This window comes from Oryzias melastigma, linkage group LG6, assembly GCF_002922805.2.
Source record: "Oryzias melastigma strain HK-1 linkage group LG6, ASM292280v2, whole genome shotgun sequence".
NCBI lineage: Eukaryota > Metazoa > Chordata > Actinopteri > Beloniformes > Adrianichthyidae > Oryzias > Oryzias melastigma.
In genome coordinates this window covers 23,664,450-23,685,757 of record NC_050517.1, presented here as the reverse complement: position 1 = coordinate 23,685,757, position 21,308 = coordinate 23,664,450, and the positions used below count along the sequence as shown (strand labels likewise).

Here is a 21,308-nt window from a genome sequence, read left to right as displayed (position 1 = left end):
TATTGTATGATATTAGCCTATCTCTTAGGAAAAAATCTGAAACAACATGTAAACTGCAGAACAATCAGTTTTTTCACATAAAACCGATGTTTAATTGTATTAACAACAAATATTAGGCAGCATAATAATTATGCATTTTGAAAATAAAAGTTGCTTTAATGCATCTGTCATAAAAAATGTTAGGACTGCAGAGAAGACCTCCAGGCTGCAAGTTGGCAGAAGATGTCGGAAAGAAAGGGAATGCCATTAGCATTCTGATTGGCCAAACTATATTGCATAGTTCCATGTATTCTACAAAGCTCTCCTTGTTTTTCCCACCATCCTTAGAATCCTTACCTATCCATATAAGATGACTTTAAAAAGCCTATGTTTAAAAGGAAACCATTTAACTTTTTTTTCATCATGTTAACTTGTGTATTTTAATACATGTTACTTAGATTGTAATTATCCTAATGGCTAAGTAGTACTGTAGTGATTGGCACTCTCACTTCACAGTGAGAAGATTGAATCCCAGCTGGGATCTTTCTGTGTGAAGTTTGTATCTTTTTCCTCTACATGTGTGGGTTTTCTCAGAGCACCACACACCAAAATCATGCTTCCTAAGTTGATTAAAGACTATAAATTGTTCCTTGGATAACAGAAGCTGGGTATGCTTCAGCATCCTCCTGACCTGGAATAAGCCGGTATAGAAACTGTATGTTAAAGTTAAAATTATGGTTGTAATGTATTGGCAGAAGTTCAATACCACAATGTGTCACCTTCTACACCCAAATTAAGTATGAGCGTTGATCAAAAAGATGAACTTTTTTAATCAAATAATTTATTATATAATGTAAAGAAAATGTGAATACTCAAGTGCACATGCAGAGGTAAAAAATATGCCCTCACAAACATGACAGAAGAAAAAAAAATGTTTCTTTAGTTTAATGTATCAATTTACCAAAATAAAAAGTAAATAAATAAACTACATTAAAAGAAAGCATAATATGCTTAAACATGAGTAGAAAAGGGGGCTGCATGGTGGAACAGTGGTTAGCGCTCTTGCCTCACGGCAAGAAGGCCCCGGTTCGAATCCCGGCTGGGACCCTTCTGTGTGGAGTTTGCATGTTCTCCCCGTGCATGCGTGGGTTTTCACCGGGGACTCCGGCTTCCTCCCACTGTCCAAAAACTCGGTTAGGCTCCGGCACCCTGCGACCCCGAACGGGATGAAGCGGTCAGGAAAATGGATGGATGGATGGATGAGTAGAAAAGGTGCAAAGGGAAAATATGAAAATGTATCTTTTATCTGAGCGGGTTGTGTGTTGTCTTATATGTTTATGGTGGTGGGAGGTTTGTTTACTCTATTTTCCCTCCCTGATAGAGTATCTGAAGTTTCCATGTTGTGCTGACATGACCCCACAATACTCATTGTTCAATTGATAATAAAAAGGCTTAGACTTTGTTTCAAACCAAATGTAACACACTATATTTTTGCCAAAAAAATTGTCTTAATAGTAGAAATTACACCTTATAATCTGGTGCACTTTCAGTGTAATCTCTACTCTTGGTAATCTCTGGTACATAGTGTTAATTATTCTGTAAAAATGTGGACTTGTATACCATGAAGCCACTGCTTGATTGATTACTAGAGCATTGTGGGTGCTGTAGTCAAGATTCTGGTGGAGTGACGTGCGCTTTAACTATTAATGAATGAGTTGAATAAAGTTTAAATTATCTGACTATTTTGCTATGTGAACTGTAAAGTCAAAAGAAAATATTAATTTGCATAATAATTATTATAATTTTACATTTTTTTCCTTAGATTGCCCCTGATAGACCATATAGTGTAGGAAGTAGCCTATTACCAAATGAATACTTCAGAATAAATTGGACATTTTTAAATTTACAACATATAAACAGTACATTTCAAGTAAAGTGCCTCACTTTTATCGTATCAAGCATTTGCCTACTTGTAATACACTTAAATAACTACTCTTTTGCTGAGGGTAAGGCAAGCAGTTCATTAAAATTCCAATAATTTAAACAAGTATTTATTCATGATATTTAATGCATTCGGCCCTTTTGTGCAAAAATAGTCCGTGTCAAATATTTTTCTCCTGTTTGATGAAGAAAACTTTCCACCCTGACGTTGACCTGATATCTGATGGAGAGTCGGCACGTTCCCCCTGCAGGCCGTCTCAGCAGTAGCCGTCGGCGGAGGAGCACAGGAAGGCACGAGCTCATCTCTCGCGAGGAACGACGCCGTTATCGGAATCTCTAGAAACAACACGAGAATTCGTCATTCACACGGTAATATAAGCCCACTCTTACACCGTGCAATTGACGTGTGTGAGCAATGGTCTAAGAATCCAAGTCAAAATCATATTGAAATTTATGTTTTTTACATTTTAGAAATTACGTCGTTGCGTTTCAGCGGCCTGTAGGCCTAACTAGCATGCTAACTACTAAGCTAGCGTTATATTTGCATTGGTTTAGCTTAAAGAGTAGCTCTCATTTCGGATTGTGCTAACTTTAGCCATTGCCAGTGCATCACTGATATGTGCTTATGGAAACTAGTTATAATGGACAGCTGTGACCTCATACAGCTGTAATAAACTGTACTTTTGCTCACAATAATAAATACCCAGCAGGGTCTATTTTCCTCCAGTGTTAGTTCGCTAAATCCCCTCCCAGTTGTAGTGATAGCATAGCAAGCTAATGTGCTAGCTGCATCGTTTACCAAGCAAGGCAAGGATGTAATATTTTGTTTTTAGTGGAACTTGAAACGTAAAAGGTCTAAAACAAAGTCTGGCCTTATCCTTGTTAAAATAAGCCACCAGTTTACAAATAGTAGGGAATTTCTTACCAATTTTATCTACTAGTCTGATATTTTTACTGAATTGTCTTCAAATAATGCATACATGCATGTATGTGTATGTGAAAGTAATTTTCAAAAGTGCATTAAATGTCACCCTGTGATAGAAAATGATCAGTTTTTACAAAAATGTAAATTTATTTAAATCAGACATTTAGTCAATATTTGCTGAAGTGATGTGAACAGATGTATTGGCATTTTAATTTAATAAAAAAATATTTGTTTCCTGCTACATTTAGCCAAATTATGTAAAGAAAATATACAAATAACAATGCCAATCCCAAATTAATTGTTTAAAAGGTGGTCTTTAGCCCCAAACACTGATTATTTTACATTCTATTTTAATTAATTTTTCACTTTAAAACACACATTTAATATAATAGCAAGTTATCTTTGAATGTTACATCTAATAATGGTTGGACTTTAATTCATATAGACCTTTAAGAAAAGTTGAATCAGAAGAGCAAAACACCTTTAACTTCTCTCTCCCATGCATGCTTTAAGAAACATACGTAACCCTTATTGATGTAATGGTCAAGATTTGTATTATAAGAAAAATAAAAACTTCAGATATAAAGGATCTGAGTAAAAAAAAAAAAACAGTAATTACAAGTATTTTAACCATAAATAATACATAAATAGATTTAAGCTTATCAAAGAGAAATTATTATAACAGTAACATGTTCATAAAAATGTAAAAACACTTCCTGAAATAAAAAACTATTGTATTTATTTATGAAATTTGCACAACAAATCTATATTTTACATGGTGTGATGAGAAGTCTTTTTTTATAGTCAGCCAGACATGTTGAGATTCAAAATGTTGATATAATAAAACTCATTGTCATCGCATACTCAAACATTTAAACAGCTTCAAAATATTTATCAGTGGCAACAACAGTAGTACCAGATACTGTTAGTCAAACACGTTCATAACTGAAATAAAGCAAAAATGATTTGCTTAAAAACAGTTCAAGTCGATTTGTTTTCTTTGTTATAGAGTTGTCAATATATAGATAAAAAAGGCCAAATATGAAATAAATCTGCAATAATTTCTGCAAGCATTTCTTTTTTGCCCCATTAATCTTTTAAGACTAATCCAGCTTTTTTCTGACTGTTTGGTTATTAATTAATAGTGAAAAGGATAATTTAGTGTCATACTATAAAGATCTTGGGGGTGACCATGGTGGAGAGGTAGGGCAGTTGACCCCTGACCGGAAGCCTGTGGGCTCTACCCCTGCCTTGCCCGACCATGCGTGGGACCAGAGTACGCTTCATCAGTGTAGTAGTCTTAAAGTTCTGTTTATTTTTTTTTAATAAAATGTCAACTGCATTTTTTTTTCATAATGCAAAAATTGAATCTTAAGAAATACTGGCCTTTCAGGAAAAATGCTTTATTTCCTTACCTTTTGTCAATTTTATGAAACTGCTGTATCCCTTTTGTGGTTTTGATGCTGCCAGAGCATAAAATTGAACAGAACCCAGTTCTGTTAAGTAAAGGTGATATACAAACTTTTCAATAGCAAACTAATCTTAGTTTAAAAAAAAGATTTCTTGGTAAGACTATTTTTCTTTCCCCCATCGGGAGAATTATTGCTCATCTAGAGAATTTTTTTCAAATTTTAAGAAGTTTTTGTGTACCTTAGTGGGGGCTGTGGTCTTAAGAACAGGAACAACAAATGGACGTTTTTAAGGCAGTTAAAGACCTGCAGTTAAATTCAAGAAAGACAGAAACACAAAAAAACAAGTTAAAGTTTCTCTTAAATGATAGAGGAGGTGATATTTATGCACACAAGAAGTCATAATAACATTTTTCCTTTGAATTTTGATATATAACTTCTAAATCGTGTTGAAATTTCAAAATAAAAATCATTAGCTTCTTTATTTGTTCCTTTGTTTCAAGTTATTTAAACAACTTGAGGTAAAAAATAAATATTATTTACGTAAAGGTACGTGTCAACTCAGTTTTTCCCTCCTGTCTCTTTTCAGCTATGAATGATGTCTGAACAAGAGTTAGATGACATTGTGCAAATAACAGTGGAGGACTTTACACACCAAGACCGTACAGGTGAGTTTTGCAAAAGGAATTTAAAGATAACATCTACATCAATATTTAATGGCTAATTAAAGTTAGCTAATTTTAACTGCTAAATACATAAGACTATAAAATATGCTCAATGTTGTAGTGTCATTTTTTTTAAAAGTATATTTTTATATTTGTCAGAAATGCTGGACAATCATGACGACAATGAAGAAAGACCACAAAAGAAGAAGAGAAAACTAAGCCAGAGCCAGGAGAACAACAACAACAATCAAGATTTATCTTTTATTAAGGTAGCAGCTGTTCATGAAAAGGTTTCCAAAAACGTTCACACATATCTTTCAATGTTGGATATTATTTTTGAGAGAACGACTATGTCATATTATTTTTATTTCCAGAACCTTTTGGTTTCTTTCACTGGATCAATCAGCCAACGTCTGGATGGAATCGAATCAAAGCTACAGGCCTTGGATGCCACATGCAAAGCTCTTGGACGCAAACTTGACAGCATGTCTCCGTGTTCCAAGAGTCCAATCCAGGTTCCTATGGTTGCAGGATCACCACAGGGTGCCACTCAAACTTGGAACAAAGTGCGATGGTATGGCTCACCGCATATTTTATTCATTTGGTCAACAGGATTAGTGCTTGCACAAATTATTATTTTAGTAGTTGACTAATCACAAATTATTTTTTCAGATTAGTCTACTAATCGGGTCGTATGCAAACTGGATGTAAAGCATACATCTTAACCATCATTAGCTTTAAAGTAACTAAAAATGAGATATATGGCATTACCTGGAATAATGCTAGTGTGAATGCTGTAAGCTGAATTTGGGCACTGAAGATGGTAGTGCTGATAGCTGAAGATGCTGAAATTAAAATCTAAAAATGCTGAAGTTGATAGCTGAAATCGCTCAAGCTAATAGCCAGCTAAAATATTAGTTAAATATAAAATTAGCCAAAAAAACTGAAAAAGCCTAAATTAGCCAAATAGCTAGTATGTAGCTGGAATGTCTGCTAAACTCAAAAATAGCCCAGAAACTGAAAATATCCTAAATTAGCCAAAACAGCTAACACATAGCTGAAATATTAGCTAAACTCCAAAATAGCTCAAAAACTGAAAAAAACCTAAATTAGCCAAAATAGCTAGTATGTAGCTGAAATATTTACTAAACTCCAAAATAGCTTAAAAACTGAAAAAATCCTTAAAAGCCAAAATAGCTAGCATGTAGCTGAAATATTAGCTAAACTTTAAAATAGATTAAAAAAGCAGAAAAAATACTAAAAAGCCAAAATAGCTAGCAAGTAGCTGAAATATTTGCTAAATTCCAAAATAGCTAAAAAAAACTGAAAAAATCATTTGAAGTCAAAATAGCTAGCACGTAGCTGAAATATTAGCTAAACTCCAAAATAGCTTAAAAAAAACTGAAAAAATCCTAAAAGCCAAAATAGCTAGCATCTAGCTGAAATATTAGCTAAACTCCAAAATAGCCTAAAAAAAACCTTAATAAATGCCAAAATAGTCCAAAAAAAGCTAGCAGATAACTTACTATAACTTTAAACTTTACTACACTCTTGACTCCATATAATATAAAGTAACAACTAATCGACTATGAAACTAGTTGTCGACTGTTTCAATAGTTGATTAGTGGTCGATTAGTCGACTGATCGTGGCAGCCCTGATGAATAATTTATTGTTTCAATCATTTTACACACTATTGATGACAAAGAATTGCTTATTGTTATGATTTTTTGTTTGTTCTTTCAGTGTTGTCCCACAGACGAATGTAATAGTCAACAGGGATAATCCGAAGACCCCAAGCCAAGAGGATTCTCCTTTGGAAAACCTTCTCAGCAAGTGAGAACTAACACAACTAAAACAATCGACTCATTTTGGGAAAAAAAACTACATCTTCTAACTAGCTTTAGCTCTGATAAAACTGTCGTGTAGATCTGCTTTCAGTAATCAGTTGGTGGTTGCCTTTGCGTTTAACACGGCTCTTCTGCTTGCAGCACAGTGACCAGGAAGCGTCAGAACACGATTGTGGTCAAAGTTCCAGCTGGTGAGGAAAGCCAGGAGGATCAGGAGAGCGGCTCAGAGGCCAGTGACTCCATCTCTAATAGCGGTCACTCAAGCGGCGCTCAGAACGGCCAAAACGTCACACTCATCACACTCAACGCAGAAGGTACAAGCACATAGCTGTCAATGCCAAAAAAGGAAATGCAAATATGAATGTTTGTTTGCAGCCTTTTTGTTTGGACAAGTTTATAAATCCTGTTGAATACCATTATTTCTTGTTTGTTATTTTAGACGGTTATTGCTTCTCTGACGGAGAGACACAAGAAGAAAATTAAGCTTCTTACGTTACAATTTTTATACTACAGAAACCACAAGTTTTTACTGGCAAAGTTTTCATGTCAACTTTAGCAGAAAAATAGGAACGTTTAAAGCAGTCGCACTGAATTTCGAACTTTAAACAACTGTTTAAAGGTTACAGTTACAACAAATATTTCATATAGATGAAATTATCTCTACTGATCAGCCCCAGATGACAGTGTTTAGACTTGTTTTGAATAGGCTGTCTCTGCCTGCTTTTAGAACAGAAAAGCGCATTTTTGTTTGTGCCAGCCCAAATGAAATCCACATTGTTTGTTATGTGTGATTTCATTGGTCGGGTAATTTTTAATGGAGGGGAAGTTGTTTTTCCCGAATGCAAAGTGTTATTGTGTTAGCTTGGCAGAACTGTGGTCGTCAGCATAATCGTGTTCTTATGCATCGTTTATGCGGTACATTTAACAGGTAACAAATGTTGCTGACAAACACTCATTTTGTCCTGGACGTATTCACTACTCTGTCTTCACCACATGAGGGTGCTATTGTGTTACATCCACTGTCTCAGAGTGCTGGTCACTGAGTGCATCAAAAAAAATAGTTTTCTTTAAACTCAAATATTAGTATTATTGACAAATGACTGATCTCTTCCTCAGAGGATTATCCCGAAGGCACCTGGTTGGGAGATGAGAACAACCCAGAGATGCGCGTCCGTTGTCCAGTGTCATCGGCCGACATGCTTCACATCAGCACAAACTGTCGCACAGCAGAGAAAATGGCGCTGACCCTTTTGGATTACCTGTTCCACCGCGAGGTCCAGGCCATGTCGAACCTTTCTGGTCAGGGAAAACATGGAAAGAAGCAGCTCGACCCACTCATGATCTATGGAATTCGCTGTGAGTTCGAACTCTAAACGCCTGTTTTGATTTTTGTCACTTCAGATCAAAATCGATATACTTCTTAATGGAATTCATGAGTTTCTAAAAACTCCTTTTAATGATAAAGTCATCAGCGTTTAATGACATGAAAACGGGTCTGCTTGTAAGATTTTTAGGAGCTGTCAAAACTCTTGCAAGTGGATCTCAGTGATATAGAGTTGTCAGTTTTTAGTGGCTGAATCGGCAAATTGACAGTGTTGTAACTGCTAAATCAGTGCCTGGCAACCATTAATGTTTACTGCACAATTTCTGCACTGCCAAAGTGTATGTATAAATGTTATTTAGTAACTGAACTTTCCAAGACCTTCATACTTTTCATCCTTACTCCATTACAAAGCAGCGTTCAATAAGACACAGAAATAGATTGCAGTCTCTATTCCCAAGGTGGCCTACAACAACATGCATTCATCATTGCTCTCACATTAATGTGTAACACATTTTACTACATACCAGACTCTAAATGACATGCACATGTGTGGTAGAAATATCTTAATGGAGTCACTCTAAATTCAGTCAACTTTGATTTCTGATGGAGAAGTCTGGACTTGAATAGTAGACAGATTCATCATTAAACAAATCTTTTGGCCATATAATGCACATTGATATGGGTTTTGTGGCAGTTTAAAAGTTCATGGTGTATCCCACTTGAATTTGGGTTTAGTAAATCTTACCCGGTAACACATGTGGGATTAAAGCTCTTTCTGAAGTGCATGTCTCATGGTCGGATAGCGTTGCATGTTCCCTGCTCTTTTACTTTTCAACACTGTGTAGCTGGAGGATGTACGTTTTTGATTAAAAAAAAAAACATTAACTTTTTCACTAACTTAAAAAAAGCTATACTCAAGCATCATATGTCCTTCAACCGTTTCCTTTCATTTAACAAGCTAAAGTTTTTAAGAGAATTTTGTTAAAGTTTACACCCACACACACATATATATATATATATATATATATATAAAAACATGCAAAAAAATAAATTAATTAATCTTTACAAAAAAGCATTATTTTCCTTGGTAATTTGCACTTGCACCTGCAGTGTGACAGTAATGCAGAGGCTTTGGTAGAAGCTAGATTACTTTAGTTGAACCTAATTTTCCTTGCCAAAAAGAAGAAGAAAAAAAAAAAGAGTAAAAAGAAGGTGCACCTGCTTTGCATGCCTCTGCAAGACTTATCATGTGCACAAAGTGCTGCTATATAATTTCATTCCAAACCCTTCAGATCCCTCAGCTCTCCTTTTGTTTCATTTCCACCCTCAGGTTGTAAATGTTGTGCTTTGCCGTAGCTTACATAGAAATGAGCTGTCAAGCAGTTCATGCAGGACAGTCAGACCTGTGCTAACCTGCCAGCAGGTGAGAAAGTTGAAGATGATCCAGGCAGTGGCTCATTTTTACTGTTATGGGATTATTATTATTTTTGTTATTATTAAAAATTATGTTCTTTTAACATTTAAGCAGTTATATACAGACTCCTAAACAAAAAAATGTAATTAAACTGAATTAAATACATTTTTTTCACAACACAGTTTTGTTCTACTTAATAATGCAACAGAAAAATGCTATTGCTGTAATTTTTTTAATGTTAGCGTTAATATTTTCAATAATTTTATTGCTTAAAGACATAAATTCTCTAGTTTAACCACTATATATGTGAAAACTCTTACAAAGTCGTACAAAAGTCAATACAAATCAGACATTCAATGAGTCAATATTTAATCCAATTTAATAAAAACATATCATTACTCTTTAATCTTCTTATTTCCAGAATTAAGCAGTTATAGCTTCCTTAAATTTAAGATTTAATCAGAAATGGAGAGCTTTTGTTTAATGCTTTCTAAAACACACAGGCTCTGAAAACTGCTGTTTGTGCTTCAAAGTTAGAAAACATTTAGCACTGAGACCAACATGTGCAGCTTTCGTTTCCTGCTAAACGAAATCTCCGATGATGCCGAGAGGATTACTCCTGCTGCAGCCTCTGCTAGAAGGAGTAGCCAGCAGTGAAACAAATGCTGGTGTGCAGTCAAGGCACAGCTTTAGCAATTAATCTTGAGCAGTCTTTGCTCCAACATCCCCTCCAGAACTTCCTCAAATCTCCACGGCCGGGTGTTTCTAGAGAACAGAATGACCCACCAAAGTAAAATCTGCATTTTTTTCTGTATGTGTGTGCTTCCCTGAAATATTTTTATTTATGTTTCTAGAATTAAACTGTATCAGTGATTCCATCTCCATTTCTCCACAGGCCACCTATTCCACAAATTTGGCATCTCCGAGTCGGACTGGTACCGGATCAAGCAGAGCATTGATTCAAAGTGTCGCACTGCTTGGAGGCGTAAACAGCGAGGTCAGAGTTTGGCAGTCAAGAGCTTCTCCAAGCGCACACCTCGTAACACAGCAGCAGGTAAAAGAGATTATCTCGCTAATATCCTCGAATACGGTCTTTGACAGTATGTTGGAGTGTGTAAAAGGAAATTTAATGGCACTCTTTTGTTTATCTTAGGGTTTTATGTGCTGCAAGATGATGATATTTCTTTTTTATTGTGGTTATTTCCTCAAAAATAACAGCCCAACATATTACTTGGTCAAAAATAATCCCATGAAAACATAAAATGTAGATTTTTCAGCATCACTAGATCCAGTAAAAACCTCCTCGTCCTTTTTCATAGATGTTGTGCCCTCACTTTTGCAGCTAATTTCCTCTTCACCTTCTTCCTATAGAGTGGTGATATATTTCCAGACCACCCACGTGCTCCGGTTGTGAACCCTTTTTCTTCTTAGTTATTTCATTCAGGAAGGTCACTACACGCTAACAGTCAATGCAGGAAGGGAGTTTTTGTCTTACCTCATCTGCTATATGAAAGCAATCATAACCTAAGCGCAGTTGCAGGCTGGATGACTGCAGATGTTTGTAATCTACACACAATGCTTTCTGTCCTTCCCTCCCAGTGAGGTGTGACCTTTCACCTCTGATCAGGGAAATGAGGAAACTCGCGTATCCTGTGATCACACACAATGGGGTGGATTTGTCAGGTCTTTTCATTCCACAAATCTTAGTTCATGTGGCGCATCTATCAGCATGCAAATCACATATGTGCATTCTGTGCAGTAATTTTACAGAAAGAGGCACTTCTTATGCTTTCAAAATCACTATTTATTAGTAAGCTGTCAGATTGGGTCCAAACCGACTCCGTCTACACGAACCACCTGGCACATCCTTCCTTATCTGGTAAATGAAAGTCCTAGTAGTTATTTACGTAATATGGTACACAGCTGTAGCAATGAAAGATGAGAGAAAGTCTTACTTTCAAAAACAGCATCTGATAAGTGTTCTTGGAAACTAAATCCTCTGTCATGCTCAAAGTTGTCTGTTTACTTCTTTTTGGGATCTGTCCAAAAAGCTTTCTTGCTGATTTTTATTTTTAATTTTTGTATAGAAATCCTAAAAGCAAACATTTGAAATTGTGCTTATGTGTTTGAGGATAATATCTTCTTTGTGGGTTTTCGGGGATGGGGTGATGAGAGGCCTTGGGTTAGCGGCTTGGCTCAATGAAGCACAGACATTTAGCCGAGCTGCTTCACGTTAGGTGTGATGGCACGAATGCCTTCATTTTGTTTCCTTCTCTTTGCAGGGACTGTGCACTCACCATATGTACTGTAAATGCAACAAAGACTCTTTTTGTTTTTATGCAGATGAAAGCCTCTCAGAGGAAACTCCCCACATTGAGGCAGCCACCCAGCAGACCTTGCACTACACGCTAGCCAATCAGCAGGTCCAGTTCCACCGAATCGGTGAAGATGGGCAAGTTCAGGTGGTGAGTGTCTCATCCAGGGGCCGGCAACCTTTAACAGTAAAAAGCTTTTTGGGTTTGTTTTCTTCTGATCAAAACCTAGAAGGAGCCATAATTAGGAAATTTGAATTTACATTCACGACCTTCTGTTTTTTAATAATAAATATGAAATGTGCCTATTTTTTGGCACGAACAAAAGCAGAAATATAAAAAGAACCTAGCATCTCTCAAAATGTGATTTTATTTTATTTTTTTAAGCTTATTTTCAAAATAAAATACGATCTATGCCCAAACAGGATCATCTCGGTGCAGTTCAATGTTGTGCAGCATAAGATAATATAAGCTTTTAACTTATAAAATATCTAACTTTTTACCAAAGTTTTGTTTTGCATATAAAATCTGTTGATTCTGGAGGTAGTGTTGAGCAAACAAAACATCTTTGGGTCAACAGGGATGTAAAACTCTACATAGTTTATCATCTATGTGCCCCTCAGCTATCAATTTATAAATGTATAAATGCTAATTAAGTAATCCTTACTTTAAAAATTTGCTATTTTATTTTTCTTTTATTTTTTCCCCTCTTTGTCCTCAGTAGTCTTACACTGCTGGGTTTTGTTATTTTAGTTTGGGGTTGGACCTTGGTAGTCTTAGTTTGCAGGCTTGGTTTATTTGTTTTCTTTAGGTAGTTTTGGTTAGGCAGCCTTTAGCAGGGAGCTGCTGACTCTTGATGGTGGACATGGCTGGATCATCAGTCTCCCTGACTTATTTTATGTTTTGCCAAAGAGCCACCATGAAGAGATAAAAGAGCCACATGTGGCTCTGGAGCCGCAGGTTGCAGACCCCTGTTCTCTACCATAGAGAAAATAATATTTTCTTACAACTTTAAGTTATTGTGTGTTGTAACAATTCAGGACAGTTTTGATTATGAGTCAGCTTTTACATTTTCCCAAAGAACTGAAAAGCCGCTCTGCCAACCAAGAAAATGTAATTATAACACACAGTTGACTGTACAAAGTAGTAAAAAGCTCTGATTCATGTTTCTCTCGTGTGTAATGGCAGTGCCACACTCATGTCATTACATTTTGGGGCGTTTCTGGCTTTGGATAACAGTTGTGTGATTCATATGTTTTGACAGTCCTGAGAAAAGACCAAAATGTAAGAAAACAGGAAATAAAGGGTTGGAGATTAGCCTGAAATGTAGAAATCAGTTAGATGGATTTGTAACTTTCTGTGTCTGAAGAAGCATTTTTGTTGGCTTATCACAATATCAACAGTTTCTCAAAGAAGGCTTTGTTGAGTTTTAACTCTTTATTTTTTTTTCTTCAAAAATAATTTTCAGTAAATGGAGTTTATTCCTCGACTAACAGGGGAAAAAAGTCGATATTTTTAAACAAGAATAACATTTATAATTTTGTTGTTTGCTGGATTACTTTTCTTAATAATAAATCATACAATGTATATCCTGTCCAAACCAGATGTGGGTTTGACTGATTAAAGGTGATGTTTTCAGTCTTTAATTCCTGTGAACAAGAATCGGAATCATTTTTTTTATTGTCATTGTTGCACAAGGAACTTGTGATGCAACGAAAATCAGAAAAATAATCTGAAAAAGAGTAGAAAATCAAAAGTGTCTTTCATATTCAAATAAAATAAATAAATGAAAATATCTTGTTAATGCAAGAATGTTCTTATTTTGTAAATTACATATACATTTTTTACATTTTATAGGTTGTTAAAATCCTTTGAAAAAAAACTTTATATTTTATTTTGAAAGTTTAATCAGTTATTCATTTTTGGATAAAGTTCTTAAATAAGCTTTAAATTGAATTGGTAATTATTTATCAATATAAGACTAATTTAATGAAGGCAGAATTAAAAAGAAAAAAAAATGTCTGCATGTTTTTTCTTGAATGTTTTTATGCAACAACTATTTAATCTAAACATTTAGCTTTTTTGCAACCTCTTTAAGTCCATAAATATAACTTTTTTTTGTCATGTGTGGATATATTTGTGAAACAAAATGTCATAGCTGTTTGAAAATCCGGGTTAGTCTCTTAAGTGACAACGAATTTAACAAAAAAATTAATACATACCCAGATACCTATTTTACAGTTATTGATAAAAAATTTGTTTTCCCCAAATTTCCTAATTGCACATTTATGCTCCTGCAGGTTCAGTAGTTGTTTTCTGTTTTGCAGATTCCACAGGGACAGCTGCACATCGCCCAGGTACCACAAGGAGAGGAGGTCCAGATCACACAGGACAGTGAGGTAAGTCTGAATTCCCTCACTATTTAGTGCACTATAAAGTTTGGGCACTCCAGGTAAAATGTTATATTCTTTATGCACAATAATATAACATTTTACTTGGGGTGCCCACACTTTCAATCTTCACTTTATTAGCTATTAACCAGTTTATTAGGACTGTTTAAATCTACAATTCCAAAACCCAGTGCTCTGGAAATTTCCCACAAGTCTCTGCTAAAAAATAGTATTCATCAACGCTGAATAGATTGGCAAACATGGCCCACAATGCATTGTGTTTGAACTATTAATAATTTGAAAATAAATTTGTTTCAATTTTTATTTAAGTTTTTATAGTCAGAACAAAGGGTATTCATTTTCCTAAAATGTTCAGATTTGTTAATATTTACTTCAGCAAAAGGGTGATGTTGTATTTGCCGTTTCAAAAAAATATATAATCATAGTAATTTAGATAATCCTATACTGTAGTCATTTAGGGATTAGGGCACGGTGGGCAAACTTTCTTACTCGGGGTTCTAAAATTTGACAGAAGGGGCGGACCAGGAGCAGATTTGTGTGTTTTGGTATTTCACCTCGTAAAAGAAAGAAATGACACGCGATCTGGAGGAAAACATGCTTTACTCTTGACTGAAAATTACTTTAAAACACAACATTTTGGAGATTTTATTTCAAAACTGTGGTTTTTGTTCTCATTTTAATTCCAGCTTCAACAATAGGTTGGTGTCCCTCAGGGACAAACTCAAACTCAGGGAAATGCTGCGTTTATGTGGTGTTGGAATAATTGGGAAAAATGCCTTGGAAATCCCACACAAATATCAAAAATACAAAACAAATCTTCATGAATGCAGAATAACTTTCTTCCCATGAATAAAAGTTAATTTATTTGTGGTGTGCCATCTATGGGGCGATACTTGAGCTACAGGGAAAATAAAATGATCAATATAATTTATTCCAGTTTGGTGGGCCAGATTAAATAGTTTCAGGACATATATTTTATTTTGCCCACTGTTGGGTTAGGGAGTAGCGAGGGAATTTAAGCATAGTCCAGAAGGTTTTTCTCATCGTTGGTTTTGGTGCATCTACCTCACTGAGAAGTATGTCTCTAAACAGAGCAGAGCTCATTCTTCATGAAAAATTTGTGGCTTAAAAAAGGGTGTCTACATTGTTGTTTATGAATGGTTTGTATTTTTTTTTAATTTATGAGTATATTTTGACTGGCATTGTTGACTTGCTGTTTTGAATTATCTGCAATATTTACACAAGCGTGAAGATTAATGTCTAGCCTCTAAAAGAAAAATAGCGTCTCTCTAGTAAAATGAGAGTATTACAGTCAGGTTATTATTAAATCCAACCCCGCTTTTTTAAAAATGCTATTAACCCAAAGTGGCGAGCCCTTTTAGCAAAGCTAGCACAGTGTTTCCAAGATAGATTAACCGATGATGAAGCACGTGCACACGGAGGAGTGATTGGTGTCATTAAGTAACTATTGCCACTTTCCAGTAGCCACTCAAATTTATGAATGCTGCACATACATTATTAGGTACTCAGGAAGTCTGCTTTTAAGATGATCGAAACTCTGCTATGTTAGCCGGACAGGGCTCATTGACATACACATATGTACCCTTTGAGCATTTTCCTTTCTTGTTGAAGCCTTTAAGCTGTGATTGGCAGCAGCTCCACTGCAGCACATATTATTGTTTATACAATACATTGAACAGCTTTAGCAGAGGGCCGTGTTTCCACATAATTCTCAGGTGACTCATGTCCCCATCAGACGTTGCTGCACGCACTTGCAGGCTGCCAGTTACATTTCTAAACTTTACTCCCAAACCACACTGTGTTCTTAGGAGGAATTCCTGCATCAGCATCGCGGCTAATGATTTTTCAAGGAAGTCGGAGAGATTTATTTCAAGGCGCCAGTCTACTTACACTCTCATTCATGTAATCAAATATTGTACATAATACATATATACTACATGTCTGACAGCTCGACATTTGTGCAAAAGAAATTAACACCTTAAGCAAGTGTTTTTCTCATTTCCGTCAGTGTTAGCACTGAAGAACATTTAGGAGCTGAGTGACACAGCTTGTTTTCTGTAACATTTTTCTTCTTCTCCTCGCTATTTCATTGATTTTTGTTTTTCTTTCCTTTTTTTAACTTTAAAGCTTACCAGCAAAATCCCTTATTAGCCGAATGCCAATCCCAAAATATGTTTTCATCAGCAGCTGGCCCTTTCATCAAAGTCACTGGTTCTAGGATGATGCTTAAACCATCTCAGAAATCCCTTCCTCGTCTGTTTGCAAGCTCAGACTGCATTGTGTGTGTGTGTGTGCATGAAATTTAATTGGCAATAAGAAAATGGGTGAAATTTGTCAAATTTGTTAAATGTAAAGTGTGTAAGGACTTTAAATTTTGGAGATGAATTTATGTAGATTGTCTAATTTTTGTATTAATGTGTTAGCCTCCTCTTACACAGCCAGTGATCACTGAGCATGCAAAGATTAGCTTTAACAGCTTTAAATCCACTCTTTACCCTGGTTTACTGCACATTGTAATTAGCTTAGCTCAGTTTTCTGACTTTAATCACTTTGTGGGTACATTTTTTTAAGGTTTTGATTAAAATAGTCTCCTTACTTGTTTGTGTTTTGTCCCTTTTAGGGAAATCTTCAGATTCATCAGGTGCACGTTGGCCAGGACGGACAGGTAGGAGAGCATTTCTTTTTCTTCCATCTGTACTTATGCATAAAGCTAAGCTTGATACTAACGTTTAATAGAATTTGCCATAGGACGGCTAATGCTGATGCTCTGTCGACCTAAACATACATTACTGACTAAATGAACATCTTTATACACTTGCAGGTATGAATTTTCCAAAATGTTTAAGGAAATATTTTTAAATTAGCCATTTGTGGTCTAAAAAATATTTTTTTTCCTCATACCGTCTTCTTCTTCTGGAATAAGGTGGAATGCTATAACACAATTGCCACCTAGTGGCCAAACTGAATCACCCTCCAGGAGAAGCAGAATAATGTTTACAGTGTTAATGATCTGAACATTTTTGTTAAAGGTTCTCCTTTTGAGAATCCATGTATCCTATTAACAATCTCATTATTTCACTAATAAATTTTACAGTGTGTGAACTGTATCAGATTAATATGAATATATTCAAAACATATAGTAGATTATTAATGTATTTTTAAACAATGTGTATAAATGTGTAAACTCAAAATTGACCTGAATTGAAGAAGAAAAAAAAAATCTGAATTGAATCGATCCGGGCTCTTGTGAATCGAATGAAATCTTTTCTGGAAATGATTATCGATATCCAGCCCTACTTGTGTAGAGCACAAACACAGCATTCAAACTGCATGGCTGTCGGTCTGCAGTCCTAACTTTCTACATGGATTTAGATTCAGCACTTTAACTTAATTCCTTATCGTGGGAAATGCTAGTATGGTGCATAAATATGTATTTCATGATTTGAGTCTTTTCGTTCAGTAATCCTGCCTCCTCCATTTTGACTGTGGACTGGGGGACTTTCCTGTTTGTTTTCAAATTTCAGTGAACGCTGATCAAAGCAGATCTGGCCTTTTGTCTGGCCATTACAGTTCACAGACGGGTCCCTGATTTCCTTTTTTCATGATGTTTTTTTTGTTTGCCTAGAAATGAGGCATTAGGAAAGGAAATTCTTTCTCATGCTGAGAGTTTTTTTTTCTTTAGTCAAAGCAGGTGCTCTTTCAAAAAAATTAAAAAAAAAATGTGTTTTTCATGAATGGCACTACTAGCACAATTACAACCAGCACTGTTCATTCTTAAAAAAATGTTTTTGCTCCATGTCTGACTAAGAGGTTGAGGGAAGTTTTCCTAAATATGACCCTTCTTTGTTGCTGTCTTCAAAGTCAGACGTTTGCCTAAAGTAAATTAACTGTGACTTTAAACAGCTTTCCACATCCTGATGCTTTGGCAATAAAAGCTTCTGATAACTGATGTAGTTTGATTAGAAAGGAGGCCCTTCTGTGGCTGTATTTTGGGGCTCACTCCAACATTGCTGCATTCCTTCATGGGGAAAAAATAACAACGTATTCCTGAATGAAAAGAAAAAAAACACATTTGAACCGTCAGAAGTCTGGTTCAACCTTGAGTACAATTTTCATCTGTTTAAATAATCATGCACAAGTATAAACACTATGGTTGCATGCAATCACAGCATTCAGGAAGGTGACAGCTTTTGTGTCCCAAAGAGGAAAAAGGCTTTGATACAAATGAATGTCAGAGCAGCAGTCCTTGGAAAAATGTTGATTCAACTTGAGCTAAAACATCACAAAGCAAGAAGAGGAATGTTTGACTTTTTGCTTTTTGGGTTTGATATGAGACAAATCTAACAAGTCATAATGATCATTATTATATTTTACAGAAGGTAAGCAAATGGTCAACGTTGTGAAGAAAGAGATTTATGTTTGAAATTTTATATCATCACATCAACCGAAGAGTTGAAGCTCAAATACTAATTAGCTCTTAAAATTGATGGTATAACTCAACTTATAAGGTGTCTTCAGATTGATGGCTCTAAGTGGCCATCACAGGTATACAGTTCAAGCTATAAAAAATGACTGTTCGGCTCAGGTATTTATGTTGGGTGATCAGGAAACATGTAAAGGCAAAGGGGAAAACAACTGAAACAAAAATTAGATTTATTTTTTTTTACCATAAAAATGGCTAATTTAGTCTATTAATAAATTAATAATTTAAGGCATGAAACAAGATAAAATGTAGAAAAAATAAGTCTTAGTTTATTAAATTACATTTTTGGTATAACCCTGATATTTTTACTAAAAAAATAAAAATAAAATAAAACTTTATTCAAGCTTTAGTGTTCCCCGTGGACATTATTGCAAAGAAATGGAAAGTTTCATGTATTATTCTGGTTGGCTCATTCTAAGTGCTTGGGTCAGTGTCTCCTCTCTTAGTGATATTTTGCTTCTTTTATAAGCTTGGGGCCACTGTGCATTAGAAATGATCACCTACGTTTGTCTTGGCTCAACATTATAAAAGCACATTATAATCTATGTGGCATTTGTGCATGGAAAGAACATTTAATACTTTAATGTTAAGCTTGAATTAAAAATGCTCTCATTGTTCACATACATTTTTTTCAATGGATTGGCCACAACAGGATTGTACTAGTTCTAATGTTTGAATAAAAAAAAAAAAACTCAAGTTGTCACTCATTGAAAATATTTAGAAATGTGATGTTGAAAGGGAGTGGTAAGCCACCCACTGTTTGAACAAAGTTCCTTTTGCTTCTCAATGCTTTATATTCTGATGAAGACCTAAGTCGTTAGGTTTCCTTATGGATTCAAGATGCTCTTTGTGTTGGGATGTGTGAGGGCATCTGCTTTATATGAGGGTTTTTGTTGTTGTTTGTATTGTTACATTTGCCTGTTAAGCTCTGTGTGGGTTTTCGAATTGATTGAGGTAGTCGCTGTGAATCCTCACCACCCCCAATTCCCAGCATGCATGCTGATGTCCTCAGATGGCCTGCTGGCGGGGCCTGATAGCTGCATTCCTCTGTGTCTCTCGCAAGGATCTTAAATAAGTTTTGGCCCCGGTTTAGATTTAGCTCTGCAACAGATTTCCAGAAGTTATTCCTTTGAGTTCATGAACTACTCTTTTCTGTGCAGAAGAACAACATGCAGTCAGAACACAACTTTGAACACAAGTCTTGACTTGTGAACTATCACTATCCTCTTTAAAATTACATCAATTAAAAAAATAGCAAAAAAACAACAACAAAAAAATGTTCCTAATGGAATGTCAAGAAATTTTTCCCAAATGAAAAGCATGTCTGAAACCTTTTTACATTGTGTTTCCTTTGGCACTATTTCAATATATTGCAAACATATTCTTTAATGTTCATGTTTCAGGCCAAAACAAGTCACTTTTATGTCCTTAAATAAATAAAAAACAGACAATACTGTCAGTGTTCCCAGAATATATGATATTTAAACGTGTGTTTGACATTACAAAGATATGGAGAAAAAATAGACTGATTTGTGTGCGTAATTCTTGATCTGTACCTCATTTATAATACATTTTGTGTATAGCTTTGTGTATTTGCAATTGTGTAGTCACATGAAAAAAAATGACAAAATAAAAAAAAGATACAAAATACAATTTACACATTCAAAATTTAAAATTACAATAGCTTAAAACTAACTACACCACAAATCTTTAAAAATGACACACAAATGTCTAGTTTCTGACGCATCACTACTATAAGTGATGCGATTAAATGCTACTAGAATGCTGCAAGATAAAAGGGGCGGGCTTTAATAAGCTCAGCTTCAGCCCGCTTCTTCACCAACATGCCCAAATTTTGTTCCACTCAGTTCCAAAAGCCACGCCCCCTCAGAGGAGATTTTGGAAACAGAGCTTCAGATCACCATGAAAAATGTTTTTTTTTTAAGCATTTAGGTTGTGCATGGATTCTGGTTAAAAACTTCATTATCACAATTAAAACACTACTGGGAATTTTTTTTTAATAAAAAAAAATAGTCATAGGTGGACTTTGCGAAAGTGGAAAGATGTCAAGTTTTCACTTGATATTATTTACAATCTAAGTTCAAAGTGGCGGATAAGAAAACTATGATGACCCAGCATTGTAGCAGTATTTAAACGCATCTCTTACACACCAATCTTGAGACACGGAAAGAGTCTCACATCAGATTTGTGTGTGTAATTAGCTGTCGTAATGAGCTGTATGAGCTATAATCCAAGAATTACACACACAAATTGGAGTGAGTCTATTTTCTCTTCATACAAGGAGCCCGAGAGGAGAAGATCCGTTAGAAGAAACATGAGTGCATCAGTAGCACCTGTTCCACAGGGTATTTTGCTTTTAACCAAATCTGATAAGAAGCATACAAACTCTGCATTATCCACCGACTATGAGTATCTTGGAAGAAAATTCATTAATAACAATTGACAGACAATTTGTCTGTTTACATAGATAAAGGCTAAGACTTATCCATTACGTCAGTGTTTTTGTAATCCAGTGCAATATCACCGACTATGTTAGCATAACCTAGTCTGTGCAG

The 21,308-nt window shown here is 35.3% G+C and overlaps 1 protein-coding gene across 1 annotated transcript in view; it reads left to right on the top strand.

Annotated features, from left to right (window-relative positions):
- The first annotated feature begins 2,133 nt into the window (after positions 1-2,133).
- The window catches only part of LOC112152817 (BTG3 associated nuclear protein), a 37,010-nt gene continuing 17,835 nt past the window's right edge, over positions 2,134-21,308 (top strand). The window contains exons 1-11 of the mRNA XM_024282611.2: positions 2,134-2,289; positions 4,844-4,922; positions 5,079-5,188; positions 5,294-5,493; positions 6,664-6,753; positions 6,909-7,081; positions 7,884-8,123; positions 10,401-10,559; positions 11,849-11,970; positions 14,145-14,216; positions 16,870-16,914. Coding sequence (XP_024138379.1) covers positions 4,850-4,922; positions 5,079-5,188; positions 5,294-5,493; positions 6,664-6,753; positions 6,909-7,081; positions 7,884-8,123; positions 10,401-10,559; positions 11,849-11,970; positions 14,145-14,216; positions 16,870-16,914 — 1,284 coding nt within the window. The 5' untranslated portion in view covers positions 2,134-2,289; positions 4,844-4,849. The remainder of the gene's footprint in view (positions 2,290-4,843; positions 4,923-5,078; positions 5,189-5,293; positions 5,494-6,663; positions 6,754-6,908; positions 7,082-7,883; positions 8,124-10,400; positions 10,560-11,848; positions 11,971-14,144; positions 14,217-16,869; positions 16,915-21,308) is intronic.